The sequence below is a fragment of the Dromiciops gliroides genome, chromosome 1 (assembly GCF_019393635.1).
Source record: "Dromiciops gliroides isolate mDroGli1 chromosome 1, mDroGli1.pri, whole genome shotgun sequence".
Lineage (NCBI taxonomy): Eukaryota > Metazoa > Chordata > Mammalia > Microbiotheria > Microbiotheriidae > Dromiciops > Dromiciops gliroides.
Genome location: NC_057861.1, coordinates 158,287,927 through 158,311,781, shown reverse-complemented (window position 1 = coordinate 158,311,781; position 23,855 = coordinate 158,287,927). Strand labels below are relative to the sequence as shown.

Genomic DNA, 23,855 nt, shown 5'->3' with positions numbered 1-23,855 from the left:
ATCTTCTACTTTCCCCAATTGAGCAATTTTTTTAAGTAAAAAAAAAACAACACACACATAGTCCAGCAAAACAAATTCCTGTGTTGGACATATGCCAAATTTATGTCTCCTTTTAGATTTTAAGTTTATCACCCCTCTGACAAAATGTGAGTGGCACTCAGTTCTAAAAAATGAGATGATATACATAAAATACTTTACAAACCTTAAAGCACTATAAAAATGATAGCTATTAATTTTGCATCTTCCTTAGCATTGAGCACAGTGAGTGCATTGTAATATATTGTGGTTTCAGGGACTCAAGGAAATGTTTAATGATAGTGTAACCTAAGCCCCAAAGTCCTTTGGTTTAACACTCTCTATATTGGTAGAGGCCTATTGTTGGTGAGAATAAGAAAGAAGAGAGATCTTATCTCTTCAGTCTCTTTGGGCTTTCTTCAAGAGAGATCCATGATACTGGGGCTATGAAAATGATGGAGATTTCCAGCTCCTCTCATGTTGACTTCTTCCCAGAGTGTATATCCTTTTCCCATTAAGAAATAATGATTAGGAGTTTAGCTGGAATCTGAAAACCACTTCCCCTGGTTGAATAATATTTAATGGAAGAGACAGAATTCTAGCCCGGTGGCCCTCTCTCTGAGGAAAGCAGAGCTGCAGCCTCTGGCCCAAACCTCCTGTTTCTCCTCCTGGCAGGAATTAAAGTCTCCCTTGATGAACTATAGGGAAGAGAAGAGACTGAAGATGTCCATTATTGCTTTCCTGTGAACCACATATTATACTCCATGCTATGGGAAGATGAATGAACTTGGTCTTGACTTGCATAGTAATATCTGAGAACAAACATTTTGAACACCAAATCATCCTAGAAAGTTGGAAACTGATCTTGACAACTTCTACTATACCAGCCAGACTCTGTCACGTACTGTTTTTTAGGGCTGTAGTTATCTGTCAGCCTTGGAGATATTGGGCTCCCAGATTCCCCTGGCAGCTGTAACGTGCTGAAGTTATACAGCCTAAAACAGCAACAACAGCTTTATATCAGAGAAGAAAAATATTGTGGTACAGAGTGATATCATTTGCAACATTTAGTGGCAATTGTCCTTTGTGCTGAGAACACAGATTCTCACATTGTAAATCCAAACTACCATTGGTAAAAGCTAAATATGACATGCCAAAATGATCTTTTTAATTTATTTAATTAAATAGATATTTTCACATATTCTAAGGTCAAAGAGTGTTAGTATATAAAAATATATTCTAGACTTTGTGAAAAAGTGGCTTCAGGCCTCTGCTGCATATCAGTAAATAGTGAAATTTCAGATGATAATTCATCGATGTCCTGGATACCATGTTACTTACAAAAAAATAATTTCTCAGAAGAAATTAATTTTCTAGTTTAAATCTCATTTCATTTTACATGACCCACTTAGCTGTTTTGGTAGTTTTGGACTTATTATCAGGAAAATACCTGCCTCAAGTTCAAACCCTTCCTCAGACATGTACTGTGTAATTCTGGGCAAATCACCTCTCTCGGCTGCACTTTCCTCACCTGCAAAATAGCAAAGATAAAGATCATAGGGTTGTTGGGAGAATCAAATGAGATAATCTATTCAAGGAGCTTTGCAAACTTTAAAGTACTACCTAAATGCTAGTTATTACCTGTCGTTATGGTGTGAAGATAGCTTTGAGATCTCAAAGGCCATGCCAGTAGAGTTGATGTTCTATCAAGTCTTATAAACCTAAGAAGTCTTCAAGTATGAGCCCAGTAATGGCATGCTTGACTATGAGAGCCTTTCTAGGTTTGTTCAAGGGAGGTTTATCACTCCAAGGTTGACTGCCAAGTGATAATTTTTTTCTTTGTCTCATAAGAACACAGTATCATAGATTTAGAGTTGGAAGGATCATCAGAGTTTGAGTACAATGCCATCATCATCTTACATAAAAGGAAACTGAGGCTCAGAAAAGTTAAATGATTTGTCCTGGGTTACATGCCCTGGGTCTAAGGTGGTATTTGAACCCAGGTCTTCCTGACTTCAAGTCCACTCCCCTATAGACTATACCATATTGTCTCTTAAAAATAATTTACTTTGGTGGGGAGAAAATGCTATACATTTTTGTGGGACACCCACAAGAACAAAAAGATAATTGAAGACTTGAAGTAAGAACAAGAAGTTTGGTAGATTTTTTCTTTTTTTAAAAATATCATAAAATATGAAACATTTTTAAAGGTGGATGAGGCCTTAGGGATCTAGATTTCAATCATATACTTCATTTTACAATGAAACAAGCCCAAAGAAGGCTTGTTCATATGAGTTCATATAGCTAGTTTGTGATTTGTTTGGGAATTTCAGTATTAAAAAATGTTGGTAAACTATTATAGTCATAGTCTCCAAACCATGAAATATATAACTAAAATAATTGAGCATGTCGTGTAAACTCTGTACTTAAGTATTCTTATCTGTAAAATGGGAACATAGTCCTACCCTGCCTCCCTTAAATCAGTTCAACCAGCTTTTTTTTTTTTTAGATTATACATGTATAATCATGTTGGGGAAAAACCATGAGAAAGAAAAAAATTAAAATTTTAAAAAGTGAAAATAGTATGCTTCAACCTGCAATCAGACTCCATAGTTGTTTCTCTGGATGTGCATAGCATTTTCCATTATGAGTCTTTTAGAATTATCTTTGATCATTGTATTGCTGAGAAAAGCCGAGTCCATCATAGTTGATCATCACACAATGTTGCTGTTTCTGTGTATACTGTTCTCCTTCAACCAGCATTTATTAAACCCTGTTATGTGAAAGACAGTATTCTGGGTTCTGGAGATACAAAGACAAAAGAATCCCGAAATGTTTTATAAACTCTAAAGTATTATATAAATGTTAGCTCTTCCTCTTTTTAAAAAATTGGGAAGGGAAATTTTGAGGTCAGAAGTGAAAACCATTAACAATCCCTCTTTCAGCCTCCAGGGCTGTCTCTGCTTCCCATCTTCTACTAGCTAAATATCTCTTCTCTTGTCTCAGTCAAGATCCTCCTTAAATCTTACCTCTTCAGGAAATCTACCCAGACAATAACTGTTTAAAACAATACCAATATCCGGCTAGAACTAAGAAAAATTCCATGTTTGAATTTGAACATTAGGTGTTATACAGACTCAAAATCTGTATAAATAAGAAAATTCTTTACTTTTGGCCCACATGTTAAACTATATTATAAAAATATAATCCCATCATGTAGACATGGTACAAGGGAAATTGGAGATCTTTATTGAAAATATAGCACTAAGATGGGTTTATTTTACCTTCCTTTCTGAAATTACTTTCCATCTACTCTGTATACATGTAGTTATTTTCATATTTGTCTCTTCCATTTAAATGTGAGCTTCTTTTTTTTTTTCTCGAGGCAATTGGGGTTAAGTGACTTGCCCAGGGTCGCACAGCTAGTATCAAGTGTCTGAGGTCGTATTTGAACTCAGGTCCTCCTGAATTCAGGACCAGTGCTTTATCCACTGCGCCACCTAGCTGCCCCTAAATGTGAGCTTCTTGAAGGCAGAAGCTGTTTTTTGCCTTTCTTCACATTTCTGGCCCATAACAGTATCTGGCAGAGAGTAACCACTTATTAAATATTTTTTGATTGCTTATAAGAATCAATTGGAGAGTATGTGTAGATGTATGCTTATGTGTATGTATATGCATGTATACACATATATAATTTAAGTAACTCAAAATGTAAATTATTAATCTTAGTTCCTCACTCCAAGGACTAATACAAATTCAATCTTGGGTTTTGCTTCAGACCTGAAAATTCACCTTCAGACTACAGATTATGGCAACTTTTTGAATGAAGAAACCATCCCACTCACAGTTTCTACCATAGACAACAAAATGAGGAAAAAGTTATGTGCGGAGTTTGAACATTTCAGAAACAATTCCCTGGAGCCGCTCAGCACATTTTTCACCTATATAACGTAAGTGAAAGTTAGCTCTATGTACATCTTAGGCTGCCTTAAATTATTAAACCTTATTGTCTTAACAGATTCCCTCATGGCTGTTTAAAAAGCAAGATATTAGAGTAAATCCTATTACCTTTTCTACTGTTTATAAATTTTAATATATAAATGTTAGGGGCAACCTGATTCAGTAGGAAAAGCCCTGGATTTGGAGTCCTGGTGTAGAGACCTTTTTTTTTTTTTTTGGCAGAGCAATGGGGGTTAAGTGACTTGCCCAGAGTCACACAGCTAGTAAGTGTCAAGTGTCTGAGGTTGGATTTGAACTCAGGTCTTCCTGAATCCAGGGCCAGTGCTTTATCCACTGTGCCACCTAGCTGACCCGGGACCAATTTATAATTGGGGAACGTTAGCTAGGTGGCTCGCCGCAATATTGGGTCAAGGAAGGAGACCAACAGCCTCCCTCAAAACAGAACAGGATTTATTTAACAAGAATGAACTTGAAAAAACACAAACACGATCAGTAGGATTAAGGGGAAGGAAATAAAATGGGAAAAGGGAAATAATACAACCTGAATAACACCACTGCCCAGGAATCAACTGAGAACACACAATACCATCCTGTCATCTTCCAGCTTCAAGCTAGAATGTCAAAAAACCTCCCTTCTTCCCAGCAGACCCCAGGCTGACCACACACAGCCCCAAGCCAATTGGCTGGCCACTCTCACTGACAGTCACATGACTGCCTTCATTGGGCTTCCAGTCATCATAATTTTGCCAGGCCCATGTAGGCATCAGCAAGTGGTGATTATGTGAGGTGCCAGTGCCATGGCAATAGCTACAACCAGTGGGTGGAGCACCGTGCCGTGGCGTTTTCAGAGGTGCTGTGCCTGAGCCCCAGGCCAGTGTGTGAACCCGGGTTTTTTAAATTCTAGCCAAAAGATGGGGTCATAAAAACCTCAAATAACAATTAATTCTATGCATTCCCCACTTTGTTTCATCAAGAAACATGGGGTGTTTCCTTGATGGAATAGTAAATAATAAACAATAAATAAATAATTTTTAAAATAACAGAATATCATAACCCATGCCAACAAACAATATACTAATAACAATATAGGAAAGGGAAAAGACATATTACAGATGATGTATATAGTAACAGAAGGAAAAACAAAAAACAAAAATGTCCATTTAAAGTCCTTAAAATCTTATCTTCAAAGGAGGGTTGAGATGTCATCAGGGGAACTGGACTCTGGTCTGGATTCTGGCTGTCTCTGGATTCTAGTTGTCTCTGGAACTGCTGGATTTTCATTAATCTTTAGCATAGCATTGTCCAAAAATGTTCAAATTAAATAATGAAAGTTCTTCAAAATATACAAAACAAATTTAAGCTTGATATATACAGCATATTGGAGTCCACCCTTTGGAGGCTACTCATATCCACTGGTCAGACAATTTACTGGTTCCCTCATCTGTAAAATGGAGTTATTGGTACCAGCACACTTACTTACTATAAGCTCCCTAGGATCAGTTTCATGTTTATCATGGCATCTAGATGGTTTCCACTACATATTGGACACTTGATAAAAATTCATAGAATTGAAATCAAAATGTATAAAAAGCACTTGTGATAAGAAATAACAATAGCTAACATTTATTTATTGTCCCGATTTTATAGGTCTTCCTGACTCCAAATTTAATGCTCTAGCAACTGTACTATCTAGATGCCTCAGAAAGCGCCATATGGATTGCTTACTGCTGTTACTTAAAATTCTAGTAAAGATTATCATGTGTTAGCTCTAAACAAGATACTCCTTCCCACCTCCCAAATATAAAATGGTCAACAACTATAAGTTTTTAAGGAGTATGATGATGTGTGAAGATTTCACAGTCCTTCATGAGTAATATGTATTCTAATAATGGTGACACTCATGTCATCATATTGCCAAAGAGATCTGAAAATACCTGCCAGAAGGATCATATAGACAATGTTTCTTTCATGGCTAATGCTTATGCCTGAGGTATTTCTCAGCTATCTTGACTAATAGCAATACTTTTATGATTAAAAAAAAAAAAAGAATTCAGATTGGTATTGTGGGAAACAGTCCTATCCTTGGATGTTAGTTGGATGGACAAAGATCTCACCTTACCTTGTTAGTATTCCAAATATTTGTAGACAGTGTACAAATTATTCTTGGTGCTCTCTGCCCCTGCTTCCTTTTCTGTCACCATCACTGTAGTTCTCTCAACTGAGAATTTTGCCTCCTTTTTAACTGAAAACATTGGAACCATTAACCAAGAGTTCTTTCTTTTCCCTCATCTCAAATCACTCAGATGTCTTCTACCACCTTCTCCCCATCTCACAAGATAATGCAGCCCTTTCCCTTGCCAAGGCAAACACCTCTACATGTACAAATGACCCCATTTCATCCTGTCTTTTCCAGCAGATAACCACTTTTACCATCCTCATAGCTATTGATTGTTTCCCTGCTACCTACAAACATGACCGTGTCTCCTTATCCTCCAGAAACTCATATTTGATCCATCTAACCCTGCTAGCTGTTGTCCTATATCTCTTCACCTTTTTGTGGCTAAATTCCTTAAGAAGGCTTTCTATAATTTGATGCCTCCTCTTCCTTTTCTCTCACTCTCTTCTTAAATCTCTGCAGTCTGCTTCCAACTTCATCATTCAACTGAAACTACTTTCTTCAAAGTTACCAACGATCTCTTAATCACCAAATCTAATGGCTTTTTTCCAATCCTCATCCTTCTCCACCTCTCCTGCAGCCTTTTACTACCCCATCATTCACCCTCTTCTCCTTGTTATTCTCTTCTCTCCAGGTTTTCATGACATTATTCCCTCCTGATGAGTCTATACTCTCATCCATCTCCTTTGTAGGATCTTCATCCAGGTTATACCTGCTGACCATGGGTGTCCCCCAGGACTCTGCCCTGGACCCTCTTCTCCCTCTATACTATTTTCCTTGGTGATTTCATCAGCTCACATGGATAAAATTGTCTTCTTTACAGAGATGAATCTCAGACCTAATTGTCCAGCCCAGACCTCTCTGCTGACATCCAATTTCATGTCCCCAACTGCCTATTGGACATCTCAGTCTAGATGTTTTATGGATATACTAAACTCAACATCTCCAAAACTGAATTCTCTTTTCCCAAAACCCCCCTTTCTTCCTAAGATACCTATTATTGTCAAGGGTACCACCATCCTCCTAGTCAGCTCAAAACTTAGATGTCATCTTCAACTCCTCATGTTTCTCATTTCCCGTATCCAATCATTTTCCAAGTCTTGTCACTTCTACTTTTATAAAATCTCTTGTATTTTAGAACTGACAACATTCACACAACATTCCCCTTTCCAGCTCCCTTTTGTATATTGTCTTTGCCTATTTGATTATAAGCTCCTTGAAGGCAAGGGACTGACTATCTTCTTGTTTGTATTTGTATCCTCATCACTTAGCACAGTGCCTGGCACATAGTAAGCATAAACACTTGTTGCCTCAATAAATGCTTGCTCTCCTCACACTGCTACCACCCTGGTATAGGTCTTCATCACCCCATCCCTGCATTATTGCAAAAGCCTGCTGCTAGGTCTCCCTGCCTTAAGTCTTTCCCCACTTCAAGTCCATCCTCCACTCAGCTGTCAAACTGATCTCCCAAAGTGAGTCTGACCATGGCACCCCCTTATCATTCAACTCCAGTGGCTCCCTACTGCATCCAGGATTAAATATAAAATCCTCTGTTTTGGTTTTTAAAGCTTCCCATAACCTGTCCCCTTTCTAGCTGATTCTGCCCAGTGAATTCTGTGGTCCAATGGCACTGATTTCCTGGCAGTTCCTTGTACATGACACTCTGTCTTCCAACTCAGGGCATTTTCACTGGCTGTCCCCCATTCTTGGAACTCTCTCTTCTCATCTCCACCTACTGGCTTCCTTGGCTTACTTCAAGTCTCAGCTAAAGTCCCACCTTCTACAAGAAACCTTTCCCAGTCCCCCATGATCTATCTTTATCTCCAACTTACCCTGTATATTTTCTGTTTTTGTATAGCTGTTTGCATGTTGTCACTCCCCCCCCCCCCCACATATGAGTATGAGCTTCTGGAGTCTGCCTCACCCCCACTCCTTTTTTTTTTTTTTAGTGAGGCAATTGGGGTTAAGTGACTTGCCCAGGGTCACACAGCTAGTAAGTGTCAAGTGTCTGAGGCCGGATTTGAACTCAGGTCCTCCTGACTCCAGGGCCAGTGCTCTATCCACTGCGCCACCTAGCTGCCCTCCACTCCTTTTTTTTTTTATCCACAACACTTAGAACAGTGACTGACACATAGAAGGTGCTTAATAAATGTTTGTTGGTTGATTAACCATACCAATGAAATTATAGTTCAATTTCATTTCCCTGTCCCAAAGAGCTCTCTACAAAAAGAGGCTGTCAGTTAATTAACAAGCATATATTAAGTACTCGATTATATCTGAGGTGCTATGCTAGGTTCTGGAGATAAAAAAGACAGAAAAGAAAACAATCTCTCTCCTCAAGAAGTTTAGTCTCACAGGGGAAACGACAACAACAACAATAATATATAGAAATAGAAGCAGCTAGGTGGTGAAGTGGATAGAGCACCAGCCCTGGATTCAGCAGGACCTGAATTCAAATCTGGCCTCAGATACTTGACACTTGCTAGCTATGTGACCCTGGGCAAGTCACTTAACCCCAATTGCCTCACCCCACCCCACCCCCAAAAAAATAATAATATATAGAAATAGATATCTACTTATATTTTTATACCTGGAGAAAGACAGAGAAAAAGAGTTGTGTAGTGGGGGAGATTTTACAAAATAGATAAAAGGCGATGTGTGGTAAGAAAGGTATATAGGGAACATCAAGAAAGGCTTCTATGGATTCTGAGAGATAGAGGAGAGGCAGAAATATGTTCTAAGAATGGGGGATAGCTAGTATAAAAGGGAGGGATAATGAATATCATGAATGATGAATGGTAAGAAAGCCAGTTTTGCTATATCATAGTGTGCCTGGAAAGTAGTAATGACTAATAAGTATGGAAATATAGGATGTGGCTAAGTTGTGAAGGACTTTAAAAGCCAAACAGAGTAGTTTATATGTTGTCGCAAAAATTTCTAAGTCCAACAAAGAAAATGAAACAGCAAAGTCTCCAAGCCATAGAGAAATAGGTTTATTGAGAGAGGGTACCTGTCTCACAATAAAGCTGATCTCAGGTCTAGGACCCGAAGACCCTGAGCCTCAGGCTGCAGAGTTTTTATACCCATTAAAGGCTTAAGAGCATTTATACCATATTATTTATAGACAAACTTCTCCCACAATGGAACATACCCCAAGAGGTACATGGACATAAGTTTATCATCAGAACTTGCTAGTCCCTTGGATTTCCCCTTTTCCACTTAAATGCCTCCAGTGGCTAAAATTTGCCAACTTGGGTTTCTGGCCACTTAGTTGCTGACCACTGAGGTGGAGCCAGATGATTGCTAGAGGAATAGATGAATGTCAGTTAAATGGTTTCTAGACTTGACGGTCATATGGCATTAGAATTTGCTCTACTAGTATCTGTCTTACTTATTCCATTATTATTTGATTAAGCTACTGAAGAAATATAATATGAGAAATATTAATATATTAATATATTTAATATATTAATATATTAAAATATTTAATATGAGAAATCAGAATCCTTTAGTCTATATACTGATTATTACTAGAGTTAAATCACTTATATCTAAGGACTGGAGAAAATCTCACTCATAATATTTATAGCTGAACTTAGAGATAATAAGGAGCCACTAGAGTTTACCAAGAAGTAGAGTAACATGATCAGATTTATGTCTTAGGAATATAAGTTTGGCATCTTTGTAAAGAACATATTGGAGAAAGGAGAGACTTGAAAGCAGAGAGAGCAATCTGAAGACTAGCAAAATAATTCAGGCCAAAGGGTGATAGGTTTAAACTAGGATAAATAAGTGCTATGAATAATTTAGAGGAGACAGATGGGAAAGGTTGTGTGAAGACAGAAATAATAATATTTTACAAGAGATAGGATTTGTGGGGTGAATAAGAGTGAGGAATCAAGGTTAATGCTAAGGTTTCAACCCTGGGTGACAAGGTGGAAGATGGTGCCCTTGACAAAAATAAGGAAATTTGGAAGAATGGTAGATTTGGATTTGGGAGAAGATAATGAGTTCTCTTTTGTACATGATGCATTTGAGATGTTTCTGAGACATCCAGCTCAAAATATCTATTAGCAGACTAAGGCCTAAAATATAGAACCAGGAGTCATCATCATAAAGCTGCTAATTGATGAAACCTATGTGAATTGATGAAGTCACCGTGAAAGTATAAAGAGAGTAGAGGGCCCGAGACAGATCCTTTTGTATATCCAGTCAGATGTATTCTTTCAATAATGATTCAGCAGGGGGCAGCTAGGTGGCGCAGTGGATAAAGCACCAGCCTTGGATTCAGGAGGACCTAAGTTCAAATCTGACCTCAGACACTTTACACTTACTAGCTGTGTGACCCTGGGCAAGTCACTTAACCCTCATTGCCCTGCAAAAAAAAAAATTAAATAAAAAATAATGATTCAGCAAAGAAGATTAATATGGAAGTAACAGCTGGGAAGAGAACCAAGAGAAAACAGTGTTAGGAAAACCAAGAGGACAACAATTTCAAATGTTGCAAAGAAGTGAAGAACTGAGGGGAAAAACTGGCAATTAGAAAATCCTTGGTGACTCTGGAGAGGGCTATTTCAATTGAATGATGAGTTTGGAAGTCAAATTACAGATGATTTAGAAAGAGTAAAAAAAAAAGAGAGAGAATGTAATAGGTATAAATAGCTTTTCCAAGGAATTTGGTTGAGAAAAGTGAGGAGAAACATGGGACAATAAATTGCAAAGATGGTAGGGCCTAATGGGCTTTTTAAGGATTGGAAGGACTTCAGTGTGTTTATGGGCAGCAATGAAGGACAATATTCGAGATTAGCACCAGTCTCCTTTCAGTAACTATTCCTTGGGAAGTTTTCCTTATGTCAAATAAATTTGCTTCTCTATAACTTCCATCTAGTATTCCTAGTTTTTTTGTTTGTTTTTGTTTTGGTGAGGCAATTGGGGTTAAGTGACTGGGCCAAGGTCACACAGCTAGTTAAGTGTCAAGTGTCTGAGGCCGGATTTGAACTCAGGTCCTCCTGAATCCAGAGCCAGTGCTTTATCCACTGCACCACCTAACTGCCCCTAGTACTCCTAGTTTTGCCCCCTGAGGGCCAACAAAACAAGAGTAATCCTGCTTCCAGGTGAGAGCCCTTCAGACACCTAAAGGCAGCTCTCCCATCCACCTTTTTCTTCTCCAGAGTGAACATCCCCAATTCTTGGAGGCCATTCATCATTCTGGTTACCCTCCTTGGGACTCTCTCCAGTTTATCAATGTCAATGAATCAAACTCTTTCAGGGATACTTTTATAGGTCTTTGGAAGTTACTACCATGCATATATTTAACATTCACTCTCCAACTCAGGTGCAGCTATATGATTGATAATGTGATTCTGCTGATCAATGGTGTGCTACAAAAGAAATCTGTCAAAGAAATTCTTAAGAAATGTCACCCCCTGGGCAGTTTCATGGAAATGGAAGCTGTCAACATTGTAGAGACACCCTCAGATCTGTTCGATGCTGTTCTGGTTGAAACACCTTTGGGTATGCAAGTATATACAATTTTTGACTCATCTACAGATTTTCTTAATACAGAGACAACATCATTGAAATCCATACCTTACCTTTTTTATATCTGATTAGTTAATGAATTAGACAGTATAGCAAGTGAATTACAGTACTTTCCATTTTTAGGGAGGACTTTGTGTTTCATTGGTTTCTTAACCTTTTTGTATACCTTTACGACTATAAAAGTCACATATAAAGCATTTCACTTTAAATATATTATATATGTTAAGTATAAGTATATATGTATGCGTATATATGTACATATATGTATACATACATACACACACACATATAAAACATTTTTTTGAATGAGAGCCCCCCAGAACTTCTGAAAAATTACCTGAAAGAATACTTTTGTCATGTTCTGTACTGAGTTGTAATTAATGTTGCTAACAACAGTTTTAATCAATTGAATGCTAAGGGGATACTTTTGTAAGTATTATCCATTTAATATTTGTTAGGAAAAGTGAACGATGGTAGTTTACTATGATCATTCATCTGAAAATAAAAGACACCAATTACTATGACAATTAACCTTCACTTAATTTCATAATGCAATATAGATTGTTCTTTTGGTGTCCCCATCTTTCCTTTGAATTATACTCATGGAGTCTTAGAGTCAAAAGCAATCTTCAAAATCAAAGTCTTTTCAATAGCCTTATGAGAGACTTGTCGTCTCCCTTCTCCAAAGCACAAGACGGACAAGTTGTATTCTTCCTTTATTTTTATGGTCATCCAGTATAGGCTTTGCTTGAAAACCTCTAGTGTAAGTCATGGTTTCTAAGACTCTGAGATAAGATATGCATTGGAAATTAAATAATATTCAAAGAAAGTATAACTGTCAAATGAGTACACAGACTATAAAGGCTTTAAGACTTCAGAAAAGGAGGGGATCACTATAGGCTGAAATAATTCATGAAAGTCTCATGGGTGAGAGGGAATAATCAAATATATAGCATCTACTATGTACCAGGCACTGTGCTAAATGTTTATTACAAATATCTCGTTTTATTCTTACAATGACTGAGAAATAGCTGCTATCATGGTGCCCATTTTACAGTTGAGGAAAGTGAGGCAAACAGAGCTTAAGTGACTTTTCCAGGGTTACACATCTAGTCACTATCTGAGGTCAGATTTGAACTTAGGTCTTAACTATCCACTGCACTACCCAGCTGCCTCATGGAGAAGGTGGGACTTAAGCTATATCTTGAAGGAATGGATAGAGTTTTGCAGTCACAGTACTGAATAAGGAAACAAAAGACCTGAGTTCCAATTCTGGCTTTGCCAGCAGGTGTCCTTAAGCAGATCCTACCCTTTCTTCAACTGTTAAATAAGAGCATTGTACTAGGTGATGCCTAAGATACCTTATGGCTCTGAAGATTTATTGATCTATGACTATTGCTCTAGGAAAGGGTAAAGCATTCCAGGTAGAACATAGCATGAACAAAAGGCCTAGATCAGAAGTCAGTGAGGTGTGTTTGGATAATACCAACAATAAGTCGTTATCAGTCACATTTATAGCTAAAAGCATGGTCAAATGTAGAGCATGAATTAATTCTGTGACCATTTCTGTTTTCAGCTCCTTTCTTTCAAGACTGCATGTCACAAAATACTCTTAATGAAGTGAATATTGAAATAATGCGTAATAAGCTCTACAAGGTAAATACTTTTAAAAAATACTGTATTTTGTGGTAGCAAATGCCCCAAACTGGAGAATTACAAAATTGTTTTAAAATAAGTTATAAAGAGAAAAGTTACCATGATCCCAAGTCAATCCCCATGACCACGTATACTATGTCTCTTTATGCCACAATTGTATGGTATAAACCACAAACCTCATTTCAATTCAAGGAGTATCAAATGTTGATGTTCATACCACTGTTCTAGGTTATGGAGTAATTCAAATAAATCATGAAACATGGTCTCTTGCTTTCAAAATACTTATCAGTTTGAATCACCTTGCTCAACTATTCACACAGTCTTCACTTGTTGACAACATATAGCCCCCTGGGGTGGCATTGCTGGAAGTCCACAACTATCAATCTTGAGCTTCCTTCAGGGCTTAGTTTGTGCCATATAACATCAGAAATTATTATTCATCCTTCACAATCCTCGTACTCCTCTCCCCACCAAAAAAAAAGTTTATATATATATTTTATATTTAGTTTTAGTTTTCTTTATACATGTTTTTTTCCCCAATATGTTATAGGCTCCTTTCACTTTTGGCTTCATACTCCAGGAGAGGCAGCATGGTATATTGGCTAGAGGTGTCTTTGAAGACAGGGAGACCTGGGGTTATCCCACTTATGATACACACTGACTGTCTGACCTTAAGCAAGTCACTAAATCTAACCTCTAGGCAACTCTTTAAAACCAAGTTGCAGAGAAGGTACCAACCTATATCAATAGCAGGAGTTTCCTCATCTGAGAGTTGTGTAACAATGGGAATGACGCCACCTGCTGGAGGCTTACTGCAGTACTGAGGGCAAGGCCATGCGGCTTTTCTTTACGGTCAGGAAGTGACATTTGCTTGTGGGAGGAAGAGGGGGTGAGGCTAATGCTCTGTCTCTCTTTCATCAGGACTCTGGTGGAGAAGGGAGCTAGAAATGCGCTCTCCCTTTAATAGATAGATAAATCCAGGCTTTCTCTTTCTCTTTACCAAATTCTTTTTCTCCTTAATAAATGCTTAAAAGTCTAATTCTTGCTAAAGCTTATAATTTATTGGCGACCACTCATTAGATTTTAGGTAGTATAGCTAGAATTTTGTCCCCTTATAGTTGCCTATACCAATAAAACTACAGGTTGGGTCCCTCTATTATCAAATTAAGAATAGCATTTATTATAAGCTGAGCAAAAGATATTTTATCTCATCCAGCCAATAAAAATGAAGGATCCTTCACATCAGAATTTAATACACTCCATAGTATATACCTCAAAATACAGGAAGCCATGCATACAGTTCCTTGACTTTGTGGAAGCCTGAGTATCTGCTTTTCCCCTAATGACTGTCTTCTTTCCAAAGATACTCAGAGGAAGCATCGCAGAGGCCATAGCTCCCATTGGAATAGTCTCCTAATTGTGATTAGAAACATTCTCCATTTGTCTCTGCCAGGTACATGGAAGACATTAGATATAATCAGTATATGGTTAGGTCCAATCAACTTGTTCATCTCCTATAGACCCTGCTGCAGAAGACACTACAACATTCCTGGGGTGACAAATGCTTACCCAGGGGGAACTGGAAGGGTTCAAAATACTACAAAAGTGCTAAATTATGTGACATAGATGATGAGTGCAGAGTGTATTTAGTTCTGCCTTCTCTTTACTGTTGCCCTTACATTCTGAGTTTATACTAAAATGTTTTTTTATTAGAACATAATCTATGTAATATTTCCCCAGGGAAAAAAGATGTAATTCCCATTATAATATTTAGTAACTCATGGAAAGTTGAGCACTCAACCTTTTTAAAGGAAAATATATTTATTTCATTGTCTTACTTTTTTTTTAAGTCATACCTTGAGGCTTTCTATAAATTCTGCAAAGAACATGGTGATGTCACAGCAGAAGTAATGTGCCCTATTCTTGAGGTAAGAAAGAGGTAATTTTTTAAAGATACTAAGTGTGCCTACTTATTTTTCAGTTATTTTAAAGGTCTTTTTCTTAGCTACATCTCTTCTAGGTGATTCCTTTTTCTATAATCATATTAAATCATTTAAGCCAACACTAGGCAAAAGTTATTTGTATAGGTATAATAAAACAGGATAGTGTAGTAGAAAAGCCATTGGAAAGTTTTTCTTCCTCCCTCCCCCCCTTTCTTCCTTTCCATCAAGCCACAATTGTTATAGACCTCTATTCACCTCATTGCATAATCTCCTTGTATCAGAATGTCATAGAAGTTATTCTTTTGGGACTACTTATCTTAAGTATTTCCTTCCTTCCTTTGTGTGTACATATACATACATAATATATGTATATGCATATAATCTCTGCTATATGTAAATATGATGATTTGGGAATTCATGTGTATGCACATATATACAATGTATATATTTCATGCCTATCTGAGAATGTCCATAATAATAGATGCAATATGTATAAATTCATATAAATGCAAAAATATGTGAACCCAGTTATGGGACTTTACATTTCTGTTAAATTTCTCCTTATTAATCCTGGCACATAATTCCAGCCTGTCCAAATGTGACTCCTGATTCTGTCATTAATATATTATACCCATACTGTCTTTAGGACCATTGGCAAATCATTCGATATCTCTGTTCTTCAATTAATTCATCTGTAAAGTATGGTTAATTATACCCTACCTACCTCATAGAGTTGCTGTAGAGATTAAACATGATAATGTATTGATAAGCACTGCAGAAGTTGAAGTTCTAATAATATTCTTCTTTCATATACAATTCAACTCTGGCATGCTCTGTTTGACATTTAAAAATCCTTTGCAACCTGGCCCCTTCCTACCTTTCCAGTCTTCTTTTACTTGATTCCCCTCCATACACTCCATGATCCAGCTACATTGTCCTACTCATTGTTCTTTAAAAAGATCACTCAATTTTCCATCTTTTCATGAACTCTTTCCCATGCCTGAAATGCTCTGTCCTCTCACACCCACATCCTGGCCTCTCTGGCTTCCTTCAAGACTCCATTCAATTTCCCACTTTTTACAGGAGACCTTTCATAGTCTCTTACCTCTCAATCAATCCCCACTCCAAACACTGAGATCATCTTCCATTTATCCTGTATACTTAAGTTTTTTGCATGTTATCTTCCCCATATAGTGTGAGTTTGTTGAAGATAGGAAATAGGGTTTTGCCTTTCTTTGCATCTTTAGCACTTGGCATAGTGCCTGGCATAAAGAAAGTAGTTAATAAATGCTTACTATATGAATAACTATTGTCTCATTTAAACAATAAATAAACATGCAAGGTTGTCAACATGTATAACTAGAAATAAATTAATTGATGTAGCACCTAATAAAATGAATATGATACTAGTGTTAATACCAAATTTTATATTATGAGATTTCACAGTCTTAAATTCGATTTAAACAAGTGTTTTCATATGCAAAGTTAAGGTCAAGTTTATGTTAGCCAAGTATCTTCAAGCATATTGTGCCATTTGCCCTGAAATAACCTCTTTCCTACTGTTTGAATTGTCCACATGGTTTATAAGGAAACATAGTGATAAAACAAACACATGGTTTGTGGAGGCGTATTTGATTTATCTCCATTAGAATATGTTGTTAACAATAATAAGGCCAAGGTCCTGGGATAGACCTAGTTAATTTTGTTTTGCTCTATGGCCCCTGACCTCACCCTTCTACTCCCAGTATATTTGTCTCCTCAGTCACAAGGGGTCTTGGCATGAGGCCAGAGATTCATTCATACAAATTGATAAATGACTACATGGAAATAACTGATTCCTGTATCAGGAACCTTGTCTTCTTAAATGTAGAACAATTCGTTCTTATTGCATTTGTAGAGCTCACATGGTCCAGCCACAGACTCACTTGGGTCAGTAGTTTTAAGCACCACTATTTCTAAGGAGAAGGATGCCCTCAGAAGAGAATAACATCAACAGCTTCATTCAGGCTTGTGGGAGTGTCTGTGGTGCCCCTTTTCTCCCTCCTTAGCATCAGTACTTTGGGGAGTTTTAAAGAACACTGGGTATCATTTAGTGAAGAAGCATTAAGCCAGTCTATCAAGTGCTACCCAAAGCAGATAAAAATGTAATTATTTAATGATGAAATATTTAACAAAATAAATAAAAATACAATATCATGTCAGTTTGTGGTTTTCTAGATCAATATGAAGCCCCATAGATTTGTTTCTATTTGAATTTGACACCACTAATCTACTGTACAAGCATCCTTTCTTTATCAACCTGCCCTAGATTTTTTTTTCAAGTTTCATCTCTATCCCAGGTCCCTCCTTTATATTCCTTGGCTTTCCCCAATAGAAAATCAATAAGAGCAGATCACTCCCATCCATTCAAGTCAGCCAATGCTCCCAAGTAGGCAACTCCCAATTCATGGTGTTTCCATGATTTCATGACATCTACTGCAGCAATCATGTGAATCAGCAACCACATCTGATTCACTATTTTATTATGTACAGATTGCTATGTAAATTCTGAAGATACAAAGACAAAAGTTCCCCTGAAGAACTTACAATCTTACATTTATACAAAAACCTATTGATAGGACATTTCCTAAGCAGTCTGTCAGTAAACAGTATGAGTTTGTTTGTACTGTAGTACAGTACGCTAAACTTTATGAGGGGGTTCAAAAGTAACTGAAGAATCATAAAATTTCAAGGCTGAAAGGGACCTTAGGAATTGCCTCATCCAACCCCTTTATTCTGTAAAGGGGAGGAGGAAGTTGAGATATAGAGAAGAGAAGTGATTTTTCCCAAGGTCACACAGGAAATCAGTGGCAGAGCTAGGATTAAAACCCAGATCTCCCAGAAATTAGTCTAAGGCTCTTTTTCACTCTGCCAGAAAATAATGTATAGAAAATTTACCTGAAAACTTATAGTGTATGGAAAAATCTGCAATGACATAGAGAGTGGTGACAGATTGCTTATTACAGTGTGGGGGAAGTGGGGAGACAGAGAGATTAGTAATGAGAGCTGATATAGTGAAGTGTATCATCTGCGTTTATTACTCTCCATGCTGGTCTCTACAACACAAGGCAGTTACTTTGGGCAGGGAAGGGAATAGAATTAACATTTTTCTTAAGTGTCAGGCACTGTGCTAAGCACTTTATAAAATATTATCTTATAATATTATCCCATTTTACAGTTGAGGAAACTGAGGTAGACAGAGGTTAAGTGACTTGCCCAAGGGTCAAATAGCTAGTAAATATCTAAGTTCAGATATGAACTCAGATCTTCTTGAGTACTCTTTTCACCATACCACCTTGCTACTTTGGTACAGACAAAAGGTTAAATAAGAAATTCAAAATAATAATAACTACTATTATGGTTAGCATGTATGTAGTGCTTTAAGATTTGCAGTGTTAAGAAGATGTCACTACATTTTAATCAGATGCAGATCAGGAAAGGTAATCAGATTGCTTCAGAAATGGATTTGCCTCATTTTAATCCCAACATCTGCCAAAGTATTTAGTAGATGATTAGCTCTCTCAGTAATCTTGTGTTTTATAAATTCAGTTTGAGGCTGACAGACGTGCTTTTATCATCACGTTTAATTCCTTTGGCACTGAGTTGAGCAAAGAAGACCGAGAGACACTGTATCCAACCTGTGGTAAACTGTATCCAGAAGGATTGCGCCTGCTGGCTCGAGTAGAAGATTATGATCAGATGAAGAACGTGGCTGACCACTATTCAGTAAGTGATGATGGGGTTTTCTGCTCTTATTTCCCCAAAGTGGGATGCATTACTCATATTAATTGTTATTTAAAAACATATTCATGTATAATGGGAACTGATGAACAGGACATCAGAATGTTTGGCTGATGCAATTACCCATGTGGAAGAGGTTGGAGAGTCAGTTTCCAGAGAAGAATTCCTTGGGGAGATTTGGAGCATGTGCAGACTTTCTGTAGCTGATTCAGACAGTTATGCCTGGCGTATACTCCATTCTCAGATCTTCTGGTGACTTGCTTTCTTGGCCTTTCAAAGCTCATTAGGTCTTAGTCATATCCTTTCTCCTTCACCTAAAATGAAAGAACAAATGCTGAGATGAATATTGAGTCTATATTCATGATACACACATCAGCCTTGGATGGGCAGGGCCTGAAACCTCTGTCCTCATAGCATTGTCATTTTTTCATTGGAACTCAGTCATAGGGGAAGAAGTCAGATCAAGAGTTCTGACTATGGTTGACATGTGCCTTTTGAATGCCCCACAGTCCCAGCTATGGAGCCAATCAAAGAGGCTCCTCCTCATCATATGATTAGTGGACCAGAATATCCATCCGTGCTCTGAAATCCTTTCTGTGCATGCTCATTGGCCATTCCTCCATCATACATGAAACATACTTTTCCTAAGCTATGGCAATCATACTCCTATCTTTGTAGGGAAAACAATGGACCAGAGCTACCTGTGCTGCTGCTCCCTAACAGAATGTAAGATTCTTGAGGATAGAGGCTATCACTGTTTTATACTTGTATCTCATTACCTAGCACAGTGTCTGGCCCATAATTATCATTTAAGAGTATGTCACATTCTCTTAAACAGTGGAAACAAATGACTAGTTATAGCACTAAAAATAGACTGTTTATGGGTTGTTCAGTTAGGAACAGTGCCCAGGATCTTAGCCATCTTTCCAAAGAAATGCTTTCAAATGTGTTTCTAGCCCAGAGTTAATGGTTTTTAACCAAGTGTTTATCTTCTAAGAATATGTTTCATAAGGAAAATTTCCCAGTGGATAGCCAAAATACCTTGGTCTCATTGGTGTGGGTGAGCTCTCTGTTAGTAACAAGTACAGGGGCAGCTAGGTGTCACAGTGGATAGAGCACCAGCCCTGGATTCAGGAGTACCTGAGTTCAAATCTGGCTTCAGACACTTGACACTTACTAGCTGTGTGACCCTGGGCAAGTCACTTAACCCTAATTGCCTCGTCAAAAAATAAAAATTAAAAAAAAAAGTATAGAACATAATTCCTTCCTTCCCCTCCTGCATGATTTTTGCCCATACCATTCCATAAATCATCCATGCAGAATTCACTAGGGTATCTACCTTTTTCAGAAGTCCTCACTAATGTTTCTGTTTGTTCTTTTTAAGGAATATAAGCCCTTGTTTGAAGCTGTAAGTGAAGGCCCTGATGGAAAGTCATTGGAAGATGTATTTTATGAACATGAGGTGAGAGACTATAAATCAAAAGTTATCGTAACGTAATTCAGGACTTTCAAATCTGTATCTTTTAACTCGAGGACTATCTATTTTCTTTTCCATTATCACACACTTAGGATATCATAAATTTAAATGCACATGGACATCATATATGTGTATTTTTGTGTCTAATATATCTTAGTATGTTATGGATGTAAAGTCTTCCCCACATGGGTTGATATTCTTCATTCTTCTCCCTTTCTAGGTAAAAATGAATGTACTGACCTTCAACAGGCAGTTTCACTATGGAGTGTTTTATGCTTACATAAAGCTGAAGGAACAAGAGATGAGAAATATTGTGTGGATTGCTGAATGTATTTCACAAAGACATCGAACAAAAATTAACAATTATATTCCTATTTTGTAATTCAATGAGAGAAACAAGGTTAGAAAACCAACAAAGACAAATGTAGCTCTTGTGGAAAATGATAAAGGGCATTTTGTTGTATACTGTGGGCTACACACAAAAAAAAGAGTTTCATCTTACCATGTACCAGATCTATTAGTAAACCTCATAAATTACCACCACAATAATCAGCCAATTATTTCTTTCTCCAATAGAATTAAATCATTGTTTTACATTTATAGCTCATTGTTCAATAGGCAATAAGAACTAATTTTAAATTATTCTAAAATCAATTTTAATTTATTGTGCTTGTTTTGTACTGTAGAGGTCTTTCTCCCACCTACTCACCCACCTACCCAATTATCCATAGCAAGAACTTTTGGTCCTGACTCTTCCTTTCCCTTCCCATCTCTCCACACCCCAGGCCTCTGGGTATTCAATTTTTCTGTTCTTTTAAATTTTTTTATTTACTTCACTGAGCTTCTTCCCTTACCTCTTGAAAAGACAAGGGCTCATAATGAATCAGTGGCAATATCTACTAAGCACTCCTAGCATACCTGGACTTTCTTATGGATGTTGATTTGTCGTTTTTGAACATCAGCACAATTTAGGATTTAATTTTGCTTCAGTGAAAGTGAGTTAATGTTTGTTAAGTCTTTTCAACCCAGATTTCACCAGTGTGATATATTCGGCGCATATATTGGCTACCAATACAGGTGTCAACCCTTCCATATTCTCTTTTCATAAATTCCCTGTAGATAATCTACATAATATGTTAACAGACAAGACAGAAAAGGAGGAAGAGAAGAAAGATAGCAACAACAACATCATCCTTCTCTTCCTCATGGATACCATCAGCATACCACTCAAACTGTCTGTTGACTCATTCTTTTTTTTTTTTTTTTTTTGCGGGGCAATGGGGGTTAAGTGACTTGCCCAGGGTCACACAGCTAGTAAGTGTCAAGTGTCTGAGGCCGAATTTGAACTCAGGTCCTCCTGAATCCAAGGCCGGTGCTTTATCCACTGCGCCACCTAGCTGCCCCCTGTTGATTCATTCTTACTGCATAACTGAACCACTTCCTTTTTCTCATCTGTCATTAATCATGTTTACCACTATTTGTTCACTGCTGTCTATTACTTTTTTAAAATATTAATTCATGTTATGTTGAGAAAAGTGCATCTTTGCCTCGAAAAAACAAACAAAAGATTAATTGTATTTCATCATTCCTTCAGCTGAATAAATCACTGAACCGTAATTCTGCATTGCAGGGCTTCCTTGTGAGTATTTGTGTGTATTAGCATGAAATCCTATGAAAAATGAAAGGAATTTGTGAGTAAGAGGATCATCTTTTTTAAGGGTGATATCGACAGTCATATGAAATATTGCTCTGAATTAATAATAGAAATGAAAATCAAACCTGATAAAAATGGAAATAGACCATGTTGAACTGCAAAAATATGGATATAGTATTGGTGGGGTTCTAAGTTGATCCAGCAATTTTGAAAGCAATTTGCAATCATTCAAAGAAGCCGTTCAACCTAGAGATCCCACTACTAGGCATCAAAGAAGTAAAAAACAGAAAAGTCTCAAGAACATTAAAATATTCACAATAGCACTTTTTGTGGTAGGAAACAACTAGTAATAAAGTATTGGGGAATAGCTAAGCAAATCATGATATGTAAATATAACAGAATATTACTATGCCATAAGAAATTATGATGATGAAGAATTAAGCATTGGAAGAATAATATGAACTGATGCAGAGTGAAGTAATCAAAAACCAGGGAAACTATTCACAATGACTAAAACAATGAAAATTGAAATAACAACACCAACAACAAACATCCTTGAAAATTGTTTTAAGAGGTTTGTGAAAATACATATGGAATACTGCATATCCTGTTAGAATTAATTAATGTGTTGTTTCAGTTTACTGAACTGCCTTTTTCTTTTTGTCTTTCTTTTTTATTCTTTATTGTAATGCTGGGCCCCTCAATGATATCATGGGGTGATGTCTTGACTTGCTCATGAATTGGGAATGAAGGTGATCTCAAACTATACCACAAAGCTATAATTGTCCAAACAATTTGGTACTGGGGGCAGCTGGGTGGTGCAGTGCATAAAGCACTGGCCCTGGATTCAGGAGTACCTGAGTTCAAATCCAGCATCAGACACTTGACACTTACTAGCTATGTGACCCTGAGCAAGTCACTTAACCCTCATTGCCCTGCAAAAACAAAAACAAAAATAACAACAACAAAAAAATTCAGTACTCGGTAAGAATAGAGAGGTTGATCAGTGGAATAGATTATATATGCAATGTATAAAAGCAAATGAGCAAAGTTACCTAGTTTGTTTGTTTGTTTGTTTGTTTGTTTTTTAATGAACCCAGAGCTCCTAGCTATTGGGGCAAGAACTTATAATTTGTAAAAAGAACTTGTGAAGACTGGAAAATAGTCTAGCAGAAAGCATAAACCAACACGTCACATTATAAACCAAGATAATATTCAAGTGAGTATATGAGTTAGACAAAAAATGACAGACAAATTAGAGGAGTATGCACAAAATTAATTGCCAGATCTTTGGGTAGAGAAAGAATTCATGACCTAACAAAAGAGGCTCACAGAAGGTAAAATGGACAATTTTGATTATATGAAAATTAATAAATTTTTGCACAGACAATCGATGCCAGTAAAAATTAGAAGAGAAGCAAGAAACTGGGAAAAATTCTTTGTAGCAAATTTCTCTGATAAAGGTTACATTTCTAAAATATATAGCAAACTGAGTGAAATTTACAAGAATTAGAGCCAATTGTTAATAATAGTCAAAGAATATGAAAAGGTATTTTTCAGAAAGAGAAATCCAAGGTATCAATAGCCATATGAAAAAATGGTTCTCAATCACTAACAATTAGAAAAATGCAAATTAAAACAACTATTTGGTAT

General features: G+C 37.0%; 1 protein-coding gene across 1 annotated transcript in view; it reads left to right on the top strand.

The window, feature by feature from the left end:
* Positions 1–21,817, top strand: part of ATP6V0D2 (ATPase H+ transporting V0 subunit d2) — a 39,823-nt gene extending 18,006 nt beyond the window's left edge. The window contains exons 2-8 of the mRNA XM_043977105.1: positions 3,794–3,965; positions 11,487–11,665; positions 13,269–13,348; positions 15,199–15,276; positions 18,880–19,056; positions 20,456–20,533; positions 20,769–21,817. Coding sequence (XP_043833040.1) covers positions 3,794–3,965; positions 11,487–11,665; positions 13,269–13,348; positions 15,199–15,276; positions 18,880–19,056; positions 20,456–20,533; positions 20,769–20,930 — 926 coding nt within the window. The 3' untranslated portion in view covers positions 20,931–21,817. The remainder of the gene's footprint in view (positions 1–3,793; positions 3,966–11,486; positions 11,666–13,268; positions 13,349–15,198; positions 15,277–18,879; positions 19,057–20,455; positions 20,534–20,768) is intronic.
* Positions 21,818–23,855: the final 2,038 nt, after the last annotated feature.